This window comes from Telopea speciosissima, chromosome 11 (assembly GCF_018873765.1).
Source record: "Telopea speciosissima isolate NSW1024214 ecotype Mountain lineage chromosome 11, Tspe_v1, whole genome shotgun sequence".
In the NCBI taxonomy this organism is placed as follows: domain Eukaryota; kingdom Viridiplantae; phylum Streptophyta; class Magnoliopsida; order Proteales; family Proteaceae; genus Telopea; species Telopea speciosissima.
This window is the reverse complement of record NC_057926.1, coordinates 10,569,059-10,585,198: the sequence shown is the minus strand read 5'-3', so window position 1 is coordinate 10,585,198 and position 16,140 is coordinate 10,569,059. Positions and strand designations below refer to the sequence as shown.

At 41.9% G+C, this 16,140-nt stretch overlaps 1 protein-coding gene across 1 annotated transcript in view; it reads right to left on the bottom strand.

The window, feature by feature from the left end:
• Nucleotides 1–482: 482 nt before the first annotated feature.
• Nucleotides 483–16,140, bottom strand: part of LOC122646713 (nucleoid-associated protein At4g30620, chloroplastic-like) — a 32,280-nt gene continuing 16,622 nt past the window's right edge. Inside the window, exons 3-7 of the mRNA XM_043840312.1 lie at nucleotides 4,317–4,418; nucleotides 4,180–4,219; nucleotides 2,554–2,625; nucleotides 881–937; nucleotides 483–786 (exon numbers count right to left, since the gene is read on the bottom strand). Of these exons, the coding sequence (XP_043696247.1) occupies nucleotides 712–786; nucleotides 881–937; nucleotides 2,554–2,625; nucleotides 4,180–4,219; nucleotides 4,317–4,418 (346 nt within the window). The 3' untranslated portion in view covers nucleotides 483–711. The remainder of the gene's footprint in view (nucleotides 787–880; nucleotides 938–2,553; nucleotides 2,626–4,179; nucleotides 4,220–4,316; nucleotides 4,419–16,140) is intronic.

The window sequence follows — 16,140 nt, the reverse complement described above, 5'->3', positions numbered from 1 at the left end:
CAACTGTTCCCCCTTGAGATCATCAAAACCTGCGAACTTAGTTTCTCTAGCACCAATGTTCTCTTGAACTTATTTTTCATCAGTAGTAATGCTAGGACTAAGTTTCCCTCCACCCACAGAGGATGTTTCACCCACCATCCTAGGGATCACAAACCCTTCCTAGGGTTTTGGTATTTTCCAAAATACCCTCCTGATACCCTTTCCCACCCTTTCCCGCCCTACGGTGAATGGGGATCCCGTTCACCGTGGGTGGAGTAAACTTCAACCTTTTTTCAATAGAAAGAACTTACACGAGTTTAGAAATTATAGATCTAGAGACACCTAAATAACAGTCAAACAGGAAGCCACTGGCTCCCTTTAAATATCATCGTCGGTGATAATGTTGAGGCTACCTTAGGCAAATGTGGTCCTATAATTGGTCAAGCCAATATCTTAATCCTGTGGTCCTCTCTCTATAGCTGTATGTTATGCCGAGAACAATGGAAGTCTATCATGTAAGCTGGGTATTATCGATAGACTGCTCAGCAAATAGATTAACCTTGGTTGTTTCATCAACAAAGACAGTATAGGATCTGAATCTTCCACCATCCAGTAAACCATGAGTAAATTTGATCAGATTCTGATGGCATGGTCACATTGTAAATGTCCACCTCAGCTCAAGTACTATACAAAATTGAAGCTTGCATATCACCAGCACCATGAATAGTCTTGTCAATTTAATCCATCACTGAGGCCTTGAGGCATCCCTAAACTCTGTGCAAGGTTACCCATCCTCTCCTTCATAGACTAAAAATAAACAAGGTCCATATTAGTCAGGTAGATAGATAGATAGAGAGAGAGAGAGAGAGAGAGAGATCATCCTGAGCAGATGGTTCCTCACCTGAACACCCTTCTGGTGTGCGTCCTTGTATGCCTCTGTAACTAATAGAGAAAGCTTCGGCATAAACAATATGATGCATGTTACCTTTGAATTAAAATTGTTTGATCCCCAAGCACAGTTTTAAGCTTTATAAATGGGAAGTAAGTAAGTTTAAACCAACTCATTCAAAGGAAAAAAATGTACAGGTTAAGGCAAAATTAACAGAGTAATATACATGCACGATGCTAGTTTGTTTTTATTTAGGAAGAAAAAGATTTCCGTCACAACTTTAATCAGCAAGAATGACCTTTTTCCGTGGCATGCATCCAGTTACAAAAAAAGAACGTGAGAATCTGAAACTAGCTGACCAACCAGTCACCAAATTTCAAGAGGCATGTGCCAGATTTTGGAGTACATTCAAGATAGTTGCTGAGGTAATGGACCTTGGCTGAGAAAAAAAGCATGAAGATGGAGCTTAGAATGATGAGGGAACTGTGGACTGAATCATAGGTGGTAAAGGGACAGATATTTTGGAACTTTAGTTCCCAAAAAATATTCCCTAGATTTTGAAATATTGGCCGAAATCTAACAGAAATCATTATTTTTCTAAGAAAAATAAGTTTCGTCCAAAGTATTCTGAATAGTTAAAAATATCAGGTCTTTATGTATTTTTATTTTCCTTCTCACTACTTCATACTTTATATTAGTTAAAGACAAAGAATATTGATCAGAAAGGAATTTCATAAATGAAAAAAACCTTAGTACCCAAGTTCCATGTTCTGTGATCTACACTCTACGTCTCTATGAATATCATAACTTAATGTCAACCTTTTAGGTCAAATCGTAAAACCATCCATTTTCATAAGGACTAGAATACAACTAACTTGCATTGTATATTAGTTCATTATTCCAGTATTTCAGATGAAGTTTCACGCAACTAACAGAATCTTGTGAATGAGTCCTAACATCAAAATTAAAGAAATGGCTCTAAGCCGAATCTATGTTATCTAGAGCTATTCCATTAGTCTCTCCATGTGTGAACAAAAGGAATGAAGAAGAATCCATAGTATCAAACCATATTTAAGCCCCAATGAACATTTCCTCACCCAAAATCTAAACCATGGACACGATCAAGCAGCAAGTGTATTAAGTTGTACAGTTGCACATGCCTGACGCTGAAAATTTCATCCTTCCAACTCTAAAAAGAACACACGGGTGAAGATGTGAAAAGACAGTACTACTTTGAATCTTTTTCAATCTTTTTGTGTCACCCTACCTTTCAAAGTACACTTTTTTTTGGCAGGTCCTACTCTATTCTAATCTAAGGGGGAGGGAAGGTGTGAACCAGTGGGCTTGAACCCAAGACCTACTGGTAGCAATGGGATTTTTCGCACCACAGGCTACCAAGTGTGTTAAACACTCGTTTACTTTCGAAGTACACTTGTCATCACTTCATACATGAAAGGGTTGGTTATGGTATTTTTTCAAAGTGGATTGCACCATGGATTTCTGGAGAGTCTAACTGCTTATAGAGTTACGATAATCCAATGGTCACAGAGAAAAAATTTGGAATTGCTAATAACCAAAAACAAATGCACATAAGAAGAAACCTCAGCAAAGGCAGAACAACTATTACTTCTGTAAATGTTGAGAGAGAAATTAATAACCAGCCTAACATAACAATATTCACTTACTTCTGGTCCTAACTCCATTGCAGCCTCAGTGATCTCAGTGCGTAGAGGTTGCTGGTTTCCAGTAAGCATGACCTACAGAGAACTTCAGCTATAAATAAAATAGCCCTTAAAGAAAAATATAACAGAAAAAAAAACAGAATATGTCACATGTTAATGTTACTAGAAGTACTTTTCTTTAACATTCAAATACTATACCACCATAAAATGCTTCAATCTGAAGCATTAAGGCTACAATTAGTTGCTAGGGATGGTGGTCCCCACATTTCATGAAGTGTAGTGGAAGCGATAGTTAAATGAAGAAAAGTTGCATTTTTTTCATGGGGTGGCCTGTTTAGTTGGTCAATTTCCCAGAAATTGTGTTAATTTGTACCTAGACAAAACTCAACTCAACTCAGCCTTATTCCAACTAAATGGAGTCAGCTACATGGATCCTTTTTCTCCAATCAGCTCTATTCAAAGCCATACTAGACAAAAATACCCCCAATATTATGTTCAATGTTATAAATATACCCTTCCACTCTTTTAAAATCTACAAACCATGCCCTAATGTATACATGATACAGACGTCTTTGATGTGCCTTCCCATTAGTGTCAAGCCTTCGGAAGGTTCTCAACACCAGAGACGACGGCCATTAATGCCGAATTTTACAGCAGACCCAAGATTTAAAATTCAGAGACCACCAGGATCGTTTGAGAAAAACCAAACACAGGTGGTTTCAAGAGAAATTGATCACTGGGTTCTCAGAGAACACCAGGATCGGATAGGAGAGAGTTGCACATCAGTGTAGACAGAGCACTGCAGATTGGATGGGGAAAGAGAGTATTGCAAATCTGGGGTGATGGGAGAGAGTTGAAGATTGAAGGGAGGAGGGAGAGTTGCAGATCAGAGGGGGTATTGAAGATTGGAGGGGGATCTTGATGCTCAGGTGACTGCCATCAACATCTCATTCGTTCCCCTATTCATCTCCATTGGCAAGACAGTTGCAGAGGAACCAGGATTCAGACCTGGTGAAGGGTAGAGAGAGAGATTGAAGGTTGGGCTTTTTTGACTGTTACCCAACTTTTCCTCAACTTTCCATCAAATTAGATCGATTTTGAGGGGACTTTTGAGGTGGGGAAACATAGAGGAGACAGGACTTCTTTTGGTGAATGTGTTTTTTACCACCCAAGGTATCTAACAAGTCAACCTTTAAAAAAGCAAAGACAGTTGTCAGGCTTTCCTATACTGTAGCTCCACACCTGTCAAGTCTCCTCCCCCCCCCCCCACCAAAAAAAAATCCAAATGGGCATTAAGTTTGTTCAGCATAAATGAACAGTTTGGAATTCAGAAGCAAATAAAACCTAATGAAAATCTAGATAATAATTCTTCTCCTTTCTTGGATACTACATCCTCCCAATACGACTAATGTATTAGAGAAAAAAAAAAAAAAAAAAAGCTTTTGCTTAAAACAAGAAAAACGAAGATGAAAGAAGATAGTAAAAAGAATTTTTTTTGCAAATCTGAGATAATATAGGCCAAAATAAGATCAAGCCCAACTCTCAACTTCTCAACTGGCTTTGAATCATGGGCTAATTAAGTCAGATTTGTTTGAACCAATTTTAAAGTCATGATATAATATTGAATACCTTTATTAGTTCACCTTCACAGTAACCATCAAACTCAGCTCTGCAAAAAGAAAGAAGCCAGAAAAAACCAAAATAAGAATTTCAAAACCAACAACAAAAGCATTACGATGAAAAAGAGGTTTGGAAACAATACACACGCAGCAAGTTCTTTCTGTACACACACTGCTTCAACTTGAACAACCATCTGTGCCTTCTTAACAGTTTCATATAGATTTTGCATATTTCCTAAAATCCCTGCCGATGCACAAGTAAAATGACGGAAAGGTTAAATTTCTCAAGAAAAGCTTAATGACTAAAAAGGGGTGTTATCTATCACTCTCCATCTAAATCAGTGGGGTTTTAAAAATTTTGTAATAGATAAACACAGGATACCAAAAAAGCAGATGTCTCTAGAGGTGGGTGCCAAGCCAGATTGATCAGTCAGAATATCAAGGGATTTTAGTAATATTTTTTATAGAAAAAAGAATTCTTGAGCTAAAAATAGCACATCAAAACCCACAGATTGATTGTAAAGATGTCAACGGGCATTTGTAATATCTTCATAGAAGAAAAAAATACTGAGCTAAAAGTAGTACATCAAAATCCAACATAACGTCAATTGTAGAATTGGAACAATATATCTGTCAGACAAGGAGTCAGACAGAAATGAGCCATAACTGGTGTTACCACTAGTTGCCATAGATTCCTGAGGTATGTGATCATATACTTCTTTGATATGGATGAAAAATAAATATCGATGCCAAAGACAATGAATATTATAGCATGCACAGCATATCTATTTCATTCCACACCTCATATTACAAGTCTTCATCAATCATTTGCCCACATCTTTTTTTTTTTTTTTTTGGATTGCTGCAAAGTTGAAAATGATTCCTCCTTTTATTTGTAATTTGGTTGGGTCCAGAGAGAGGGCTGAGGGGGTATGTATGGGATCCTACCATTTCATGGGCATGTCAGGTTGAGGTACAGACCCTTTGAACCCAACTACCATGCTGGAAAATATAAACCGATTTCATATTTATCACCCATGCAATTCTATCTCACTCCCTCCTAAAGTCTAACTGAACTTGTAAAATTAGCACATATTTATTCTATAGACAAAAAGAGAACAAACAGTGCAAAAGATAATTTCAACTTCCCTTTCGATTGAGAGTTAAAGGGAGCACTCCATGCATTACTTCCTTCAGGTATTCCTGTCTTGGTTCAGGATCAAGAATGGGTCATATACTATGCCCATTCTAGTGGTGCAAGAGGACCACACTTGGGTTGGAGAAATGATAAATTTTGAACCAAACTGAAGCTGATGGGCCCCAGACTGGCTCATTTTGGTTTAAAGTTGAGCCCAATTTTGGCACAACTTGCACTCCTGGCCCATACTGACTTCACTCTAGCCCCAACCATAACTTGAGACTGGTCTAATTTGTAAGATTCAAATGATTTTAAGCCCTTTTCAATGGAAAGTGTTAAGGATAGACTAGATGACAATGGCCCTGCGCCCTCACAACATCCCATTGGCCACCAGGGCTCCTGCCTCCTCTCCATTCACCGCTAGGGTCCATCATGCACCAACAAGGCTCTAGGGCCTCCACTTGATCACCACCAGGACACCGTCCAGCCCATCTAGGTCTCTGGCCTCCTCGCGATCAATGCCAGGCGCCCCTGCTCTCTTCCCGATCGCTTCTGGGCCCTACTGAGGCCTCTTCCAGGGCCCTTGCTCTCTTTCCCGATCACCCCTAGGCTCCACTAGGCCCCTACCTCCTTTCTGATCGCCGCTAGGCCTCATCGAGGCCCCCTGCCTTCTCGCCAAGGCTTCTGCCTCCTTGCAGGCCATCGGTTAGGCTCCTACACCCCTTCTACCTTCAGATAGGGTCCTTTGGTTATCACCGCCTCTTGCCAGCATCTATAAATGTCATACCCACACCCAAGATCCTATTATTATAATATTATCCTTGTGCCATGTAGATGGAGCTAAGGTAGGGAAAATTCATCAACGATGATTTCACGAACTACCCTCCTAGTACAGGCCCTAAGAGTGAGGGCCGAGGAGTACCGGAAGGAACATCCAGTGTCATGCCACATTGACATTTCATGCCTTAGTGAAGTCAGTGTCGAAGTGAAAAAGCTCTTCGGAATCCCAAAGGACACGCCATGATGAGCGAGGGGATCACACGAAGGGTAAATTACTAACCCTAATTATTACTTGTTCTCACTCCCCTATAAGACCTTGAAGTGCGAGCCACCCGGAGCCAAATGAGGAATGAAAAGCCATTTCTCCATAGTCGGATGAAAGGGCGGATGCAAGATTGTTGTTGCACTCGGCCTTGCATCCGCCAGTGCTGTTGAACCTCTTTGAGATGGTTTTCATGTGGGGCCCACTTGCCTCGTGTCTTGGGCATTGCATTGGTGTTCCCGGGCATGGTGGACCCCATCCCCATCCTTCCATATCATGTGGGGTCAAGTTTGTGGGCCCCACATTGCTCAACTAAGCCTTTAATGGGTTTTGAACTTAAAGAGGGGCACCCAAGCAGGCCCTAAGGCCCATTCCACGTTATAAAAGGGACTTGAGTTCTAAAAACTCATTTCATTTCTCCTTCAAGCAAAATCGTGGAAGGAGGGAAAGAAGGAAGAAGAAGAAGAAGAGAAGGAGAAAGGGAGAAAGGGGAAACTGTTGTACTCTCTCACTCACACTCTTCCCCTCCCCTAGTATGGTCCGAACAAGAGAAGGGAAGGAAAGGAAGAAGGAAGGAGAAGGAGATGAAACAGGAGGATGAAGAGGGTGGACTCGGCTGAGGATGGATCACTTGGAAGCAGCTGTGGAGCTCCTCCCTCATGGCTTCGGCAAATCCTTAAGCCCTCTACTCTTTTCTCTCTTGAACTTTGGGTCTTGGATGCACATGGTTGGGGTTGGACCTAGGGTTCCACTTGGGACCCAAGGTTACTCGTGGCTTGTGACGTAGATTACCTTATGGTGTTAGTTCCATCCCCCTCCATGCTCTTTGACCCCATTGAACCTCATTATAGAGCCTAGGGTTTCAATTACTTCAAGAACCCTAGTTTTGATTCACTATTGAATCAACCTTTAATCCCCTCTAACCCACGATTTAGAAAGGTTTCCTTGACCCTAAGTGGCCCTAGAACACTTCCCCCAAGCCCTTGGAACCATTAATGGCCGTAGGGATCATTTTGGTTGAGTTTTGGGGAAGAAAATCATGTTCAGGGTGCAGCCGGATGCACGTGCGGATGCAAATCTTGCGTGAAACCGCCTTTGCATCTGGTCCTGCCCGGAATTGCCAAGCTCTGGATCCCTGCTCACTCTTTTGGCCATAACTTTGTGTATACATATCGTATTGACGTGATTCAAGTTGCGTTGTAAACTAGACTTAAAGGGCTGCATTTCTTATGAAGGAACCTTAGACCCAATCAGAGAGGAAGGCCCTCGAAAGTGGGTCCAAACCCTGCTGATGTGTTTTAACAGCAATGTTAGAACCAAGTTTACTTCCGTGACCTCGCTTACTGTGAGGATGCTTAGGTAGCTCCTTGAGGGGTTATAACGGGAGGTTATCCACAATCTTTAATGACTTCTAAACTTGTTAATTAGGTTAATAATGCCCTTAGAGCTTCCCCTCCCTTCACCTAGGTGAACACATGGACCTCTCCCCTCCCTTTTCTTTGAGTTTGGGTTTGGGGCATTAATGGGTTGGGTTTTGACCTAGGGTTCCACTTGGAACCCAAGGTATGATCTTTGTTTAGTGTTGAACCTCATTAATGAGGCTTTGCCCTCTAAATACAACCCTAAGACCTTGCCTTGCAACCCTTGTTGCTGACCTAGGGTTTCATTACCCAAAAACCCTAGATTCGATTCTTGAAGGGTGATTCCTATAAATCCCTCAACCAATGGTATAATATATGTTACTAAGACTTTAAATGGACCCTAGAATGTCCTCCCCTAGCCCTTGAGGCTTGAAAATCCAAGTGGAATGGATTGGGGAAGAGAAACCCTTTCAAACTCGGGTTTTACCTCGATCGGACACAAGGGCGGGTGTAACATCTTGCTTGAAACCACCCTTGAATCAGAGGCTATCAGGGCTGGCAGGCTTGATCGGATGCAAGAGCGGATGCAAGGTTTTGAGGCCTTCAATGGAACCTCCCTTACTACTTCTAATACTCTTTTACAATTCCCTAGGCATCATTACATGTACAGGAAAGTGATCTAAACGGGAGTTGAACCACGAATACAAATCTCTTTAAACAAACATTCGGTGAGTGGGTTTGGGTTTGTTTGTTATTTGGGATTGTCTTGTATTTAGCATGGATGTATATCTTCAATCATACATGTTGCATCCTTGCATTATATAACTATGATTGTGATTATGTGGATGTTGGTTGATGCTTATGCGTTGCGGATGTGGTTTATTAATCCTTTCATAATGTTTATAATTAGTTTGTCATGCGCCGTGTCGTGCTGATGCTCGGGTGATAGATGGTATGAGATGTTGATGCACCCAGAATACAACTAGCCTGTCATGTGCCGTGTCGTGCTGGTACCCGAGTACTAGATGGTATGGGACGTTGATGTATCCGAAATACCTCTCGACATGATAGTTTTATATAGTATTTCGGTTAGGATTATGTTCCCCTTGCTACGACCCTTACCAACAGGGGTTTAGGTATTGGGTAACCAAGGCCCCCTGTGTGCTTGAGGAGCGGACGAGGCCAGGTCAGGGATGTTCATTAGTTATCGGGGTTTACCACAGAGTAGTATCGTACGTGGGTATGTCCGGCGCGGGCTCCAAGGCAGCAATTGAGGATACATCACAGCGATGACCGTAAGTGACCCGACAATGTATCCTGAGTTACTGTAGTAGCAAGTACCTAGTGACTTAGATTGTGTGATAGGTGGAAATATATTAATAACATTCATGCATCATGGACTATGTGTATTTGTTGTGTGTACATCCCCATCCCCTCACTGAGCTCAATGGAGCTTACCCCTCGTTGTGCAACCTTTTTAGATTTGTGCAGGTGATGTTTTGATGATGCTCCTTCTTTGGATATATTTTGTTCGATGTCACTGACCTACAATCAGTGACGTGGAACCTTGGTGCTGAGTGTCCAGGTGATGGCTGTGCTAATGGGGCACTTAGATTAAGAATATAATCTTTTGTTTCTTTTGGTTTTCATCATTTGCATTGTATAAACTACTGTAACCTTGTTTATTGTTGTCTTAGTTTTTAATTGATCTTTTGAGATAAAATGTAATATACATAGAATCACTTATCACTTAGACTTTTGAGCACCTTTTTATTATTGTAAACGCTTCTGCACTCGTGATTTCTACATTTGCTTTTATTGTAAATATATTTCTTTCTACACTCTGATGTACATGTGATTTTGTATTGAGATGACTGTGATTCGAGCCATTGAATCGAGATCCTGGTGGTGATTTTGTAGGATGACACGTGTCGTCCTAGTCATACCCAAGATATTGTATTACTTTATCTCCGGTTGGCACAGGGGTGTGACAATAAGCCCCCTGTCAACCACCGCCTAGCCATTATAGGCCTCTTGCCATACTACTTGTTTACTACCAGATATCATCACTCCACTATTGGTTTTTATTTTATTCGTTGTTGCCTTCAGCCTATGTATCTCCTTCAATGAGTGATTCTATCTCAGGATTAGTCCCACTTATTATTTTTTGCTTATATTTACCTTTTTACAAATGGCGGAAAGTAGAGTTACCTCTACAGGGGGGGAGTTGAGGGTAACTCTTCAGATAGGACCTACTAAGTTGAATGGAACCAACTATCTCACTTGGTCCCAGGAATGCTGTAGAGAGGACTGAATTAGGGTAAGACTTGGATAATCAATGTGATCACCAAGCACTTCTACTTATAATCATAATGAATGAATAAAAAAGATTACAAAATCAATGTGGGACTAAAACGAAATAATAAACACAACTAAGAAAGAAGAAAGGTCCAGAATACCCCTACAGTATTCTGGACATATAACTAATACTCCCCCTCAAGTTGGAGCATATATATCATGCATGCCCAACTTGACTAAGATAGGATGAAACAGCTTGCTACTCAATCCCTTAGTGAACACATCAGCTAGCTGATCAGTAGACTTCACAAAGGGAACACAAACGAGGCCAGCTTCAAGCTTCTCCTTGATGAAATATCGGTTAACCTCCACATGTTTAGTACGATCATGCTGGACAAGGTTATGAGCAATGCTAATGGCTGCTTTATTGTCACAATAAAGCATCATTGGAAGATGGACAGCAACACCAATACCTGCAATAATCCTCTAAGCCACAGAAGTTCACAAATTCCTTGTGCCATTGCGTGGAACTCGACTTCAGCACTAGACCTCGCCACAACATTCTGCTTTTTGCTCCGCCATGTGACAAGGTTTTCACCCACAAAGGAACAGTAGCCAGAGATAGATTTCCTGTCAGGAGAACCAGCCCAATTGGCATCAGTATAGGCTTCAACCTTCAAGTGACACTTGGCAAATAGAAGAATTCCCTTTCCTGGAGCAGACTTTAAATACCTCAAAATACAACGGTCCGCATCCATATGAGAGGAATATGGATCATGCATGAACTGACTCACCAAACTCACAACAACTGCAATGTTAGGGTGTATGTGGGAAAGGTAGATTAGTTTGCCTACTAACCGCTGATAGGCACCCTTGTCAACCGGCTCACCCTCTTTCTCCCTAAGTTTTGTAGTAGCTTCCATAGGAGTATCTGAAGGATGACAACCAAGTAGCCATGTCTCAGACAATAGATCAAGGACATATTTTCTTTGAGAAAGAAAGATGCCCTTTGAAGATCGAGCAACTTCTATCCCTAGAAAATATTTTAGGGGACCAAGATCTTTGACCTCAAACTCACGGCCAAGAAGAATTTTCAAATCCCTGATTGCAGCATCATCATTACCAGTGATCACAATATCATCCACATAGACTATGAGAAGAGTAACCTTGTCACCAAGTCGTCTGATAAACAAAGTGTGATCAGCATTGCTCTGCTTGTAACCTGCTGAAATCATAGCCGTATGAAATCTGCCAAACCAGGCCCTGGGTGACTGCTTCAAGCCATAAAGGGCACGCTTTAATTTACAAACCTTGCCCTTAGTCCTGTCATCAGAGAAACCAGGTGGAATGTCCATATATACCTCCTCCTCAAGCTCCCCATGGAGAAAGGCATTTTTGACATCTAACTGCTGAAGATCCCACCCAAGATTTGCAACACAAGATAATAACACCCTAACGGTGTTGAGCTTTGCCACTGGTGCAAAGGTCTCCTGATAGTCAACTCCATAAGTCTAAGTGAACCCCTTTGCAACCAAACGTGCCTTATACCTGTCCACCGAACCATCAGCCTTCTGTTTAACTACGAAGACCCATCTACAGCCCACTGGTTTTTTTCCTGGAGGAAGAGCCACAAGATCCCACGTATTATTTTTGTGTAGTGCTCTCATTTCTTCCAACATTGTTGTCATACACTTTCCATCTGTAGATGCTTCCTGCCAATTTCTAGGAACCGAAACAGAGGAAAGAGAAGATACAAATGCACGAAAAGAGGGAGAAAGAGAGTTATACGAAACAAAATGAGATATGGGATGTAAAGTGCAAGTCCTAATACCTTTGCGAAGTGCAATAGGTAGGTCGGAAGGAGATGCATTACCAGGAGATGTAGGATCTGTGTCTGGAGCCGGCAATTGGATGGGTACTAGTGCTATAGTGGGATGCAACTGCCCTCTTGTGGATCTTCCCCTTGTATAGGTGATCATGTTGGAGTTGTCAATTCTCTTATGAAATTCACCAATAGTTCTTTGGACCGGAGTTTGCTCCCCCTGAGTAGGAATATTAACAACACTATTGTCTATGGTCTCCCCCTGTAAAGGATTCCCATTAGGTGAGGGAGGAACAACCAAAGGTTGTTGGGAAGTCTCCAAAGTAGGATGGGCAGCATCCAAGGGTGGATGGGAAGCATCCAAAAGAGGCTGGACAGTAGCCGTGGGTGGTAAAGAGGGTTGGGCAGCCAGAGGCTCCTCAGGTAGAGGAATCTCGAAAGCTACATCTTCACCAGCACTCTCCCCCTGAAGAGGTGGTGAAGAATAATAAGAAAGGGACTCATGGAAAACAACATCTATGATAACCATGGTACGGCGGGAAGGGGGATGGTAACATTTATAGCCTTTCTAGGTTGGAGAATAACCCAAGAAAATACAACGGAGTCCCCGAGGTTCAAGTTTGCTGGGAGATTTAGTATCTCGAGCATAACACACACAACCAAACACCTTGGGAGGCATAATAAAGGAAGAATTACCAATTAAAACATCAGAGGGGCTACGAGAGTGAAGTACCCGAGATGGCAGCCTATTGATGAGATAGGCTGCCGTGATAACCGCATCCTCCCAATATTGAGACGGGACATTCCTCGCAAACATTAATGCTCTGGCCATTTCTAACAAGTGGCGGTTTTTCCTTTTTGCCACACCATTCTGGGCAGGGGTATCAACACAACTAGTCTGATGAACGATTCCATGGTCAGCCAAATATTTTTGAAATTGTGATTCTTTATACTCTGTTCCATTATCACTTCTCAATATTTTGAGAGTAGCCTGGAACCGAGTTTGGACCATTTTATGAAAGTGTTGAAAGCATGAAAAAACTTGATTTTTTGTGTGCAAGAGATAGACCCATGTGTTCCTAGAATGACAATCAATGAAAGATACAAACCACCGATGGCTAGAAATAGAGGGTTTACGATTAGGACCCTAAACATCAGAATGCACTAACTGAAAACAAGAACTTCTTTTATTTGAAATAGGATAATTTGAACGTGTCTGTTTGGCCATAACGCACGCCTCACAAAAAAAGTCATCCTTAGTATGTAGGGTGACTAAACTAGGAAATAAAAGTGCTAAAATTCCTAAAGGGGGGTGACCTAACCTAGAGTGCCACTGGTAGAGTTTAGAAGAGACCATGGAGTTCTGGTGTAGTGGAGAAGGTAATGGTAGTGGAGAGAAGCGACCATCATCAAGCAGGTACAGCCCACCGTGCACTTTACCCAATCCAATCGTCTTCCCAGAGGCCAGATCCTGGAAACACACAATGAGAAGGAAAGAAAGTAACTTTGCAGTTAAGATCACGAGTAATACTACTAATGGAAAGAAGGTTAGTAGTAAAATTAGGAATGTGCAAAATAGAAGTTAATGGAAGAGAGGAAGTGCAGTTGATGATTCCCTTTCCAGAAATAGATGAAAGGGAACCATCAGCTACCTTGACCTTGTCCTTCCCAGAAGTAGGAGAATATCTATGAAACAAACTAGAGGAACCGGTCATATGATCTGTAGCCCCAGAATCTATGATCCAAGGATGGGAGGCTACAGAAGCACAATGACCTCCAAAAGGAATACCTGACCGGGCAAAGTGTGAACCTGAATGAGCGGAAGAATTGGCAGTAGCTGATGTAGTAGAGGCAGGCGCAGCGGAAGACCTCAGCATACGTAGGAGTGCCTGTAGACCATCCTGGGATAGACCAATGTCAATAGTAGGGGCTGTAGTAACAGTCTCGGTCTGATGGGCCTTGGTCTTGGCAGCTTTTTTTGCTTCAAAGTCAGCTGGTTTCCCATGAAGTTTCCAGCACTTCTCCTTGGTGTGATATGGTTTGTGACAGTGCTTACAAACGACAGTCCCCGTAAGAGAATCACCAAAAGAAGCAGTGCCACTAGGTATAGGAATGATGGGGGCAGCAGCCTTGAGAGCAGATCTGTCAGTAATGGGAGGATGTAACATGGCGGCCCTGCGGTTCTCCTCAGAAGAAACCAATGCATAAGAGTGTTCAAGTGTGGGAAAAGGTTGAAGGCCCAACACTTGAACACGAATGGGATCATACTCCATATTTAAACCAGCCAGAAAATCATAGACCCTGATCTTGTCCATATGTTTCTTATAAGAAGCAATGTCATCAACTGTACAAGGGTGAAAATCAGAGAAATGGTCCAACTGTTGCCATAGGCTGCGGAGAGTAGCATAGTAGTCCGAAACAGAAAGGTCTCCCTGAATAGTGAGAAGGACCTTCTTTCGAATTTCATAAACCTGGGCATCATTGCCAAGCAGCCCAAATTTGGTCGGCAGTATCCAGAAGAAGAAAATTATGCTGTAAAGTTGAAGTCATAGAGCCTATGAGGTAGGACATGAGAACACCATTATTGGCAAGCCACTTAGTCTGAGCAGGGCCTTTATCACTGCGCTTAACACTAGTGCCATCAATATGGTCGGTGAGGCCACGACCAGCAATGGCAATGAAGGCTGATCTGGACCATAGAAGGTAATTTGCGTCATCCAGTTTGATAGGGTTAGGTGGAAAGCTGTGATAATCTGTCTTGTTATTACCATCATGAACAGAAGTAGCCGTAGAGTTGGTAGAGTCACCCATACTGGCAGCAGAGAAGTCCACTAATGTCTTCAAATACTAGGCTGAATGAGCTCCTAAAAAATCAGACACAGCAGCAAGGTAGGATCCCTATATCGATATTGGTCAGGGTTTTGAAAAAAACCCTGATTTGTTGAGATCGATGAAGGGAATAAGAAGGCACCAAACTGCAGAATTATAACCCCAACTAAAGTCAATATAGCCCTTATAATGGAGGAAATAACCCTAAAAAAAAACAGATCCAATAATCAGCAGCAATCCCTAAGATCGATAGTTGTCAGGGTTTTGAAAAAAACCCTGATGATGGTGAAATCGATCTCAAGGAGTCTTCACAAAAAACCAGAACTGTGGAGGCCCAAATAGCATTCGAATGACTCCTTATAAGTGGAGAAGAAGCATGCAAAAAAATCAGAACTAATAGAGAGCCCAATCCCCTAGATCGACAATTGTCAGGGTTTTTGAAAAAACCCTGATTTGATGAAGATCGATCCTAGGAGGTTTTGAAACAGTGCTGTAAAACTGAGATAAGAACTTGAACCAATAGGGAATACTGCCGGCAGGTTGTGGTCTTCAAAAGTGGAGTTGATTCCTTGTATGAGTAGTAGAAGCAATCCCAAAAAAAAACTGAAGCTCCAATTTCCGCAGGCTGCAATGGCTGGTTCTTATCGAGAAGAATTAAATATCATTCATGAGGTAATGGGGGCAGCAACTGGATCGTATGATCACCTCATCAGTGCTGCCCTATGTGACAATAGAGAACAAGAGAGAAGAGAGAGGAAGGAGAGGAGAAATCCGAGAGAGATGGAGAGAGAAGAGAGATCGAGATTTAATGATGGGTGGCCCTAATTCGGATTCTGCTCTAATACCATGTAGAGAGGACTGAATTAGGGTAAGACTTGGATAATCAATGTGATCACCAAGCACTTCTATTTATAATCATAATGAATGAATAAAAAAGATTACAAAATCAATGTGGGTCTAAAACAAAATAATAAACACAACTAAGAAAGAAGAAAGGTCCAGAATACCCCTACGGTATTCTAGACATATAACTAACAAATGCCTTCTCACCCGGGTATCCAGATCCAGTGCAGAAGTAGAGTATTGAGCTATGGCACAAGGTGTGTGTGAGCTTATTTGGCTGAAGGTGTTACTTGGAGACTTGGGGGTAACATCTGGGGAACCTATGAGGCTCACCGGGGTATCTAGATCCAGTGCAGAAGTAGAGTACTGAGCTATGGCACAAGGTGTGTGTCAGCTTATTTGGCTGAAGGTGTTACTTGGAGACTTGGGGGTAACATCTGGGGAACCTATGAGGCTCTACTGTGATCATAAGGCAGCAATCAGCCTAGCCCATAACCAAGTTTAGCATGACAGGGCCAAGCATATTGAGATTGACAAACACTTCTGTTAACAAAACAGAATTTTAGTGAATGGCTTGAATTAATCGATGTGATTATTCAGCCCTTATAATTATAACTTGCATAAAAAACATTGAAATT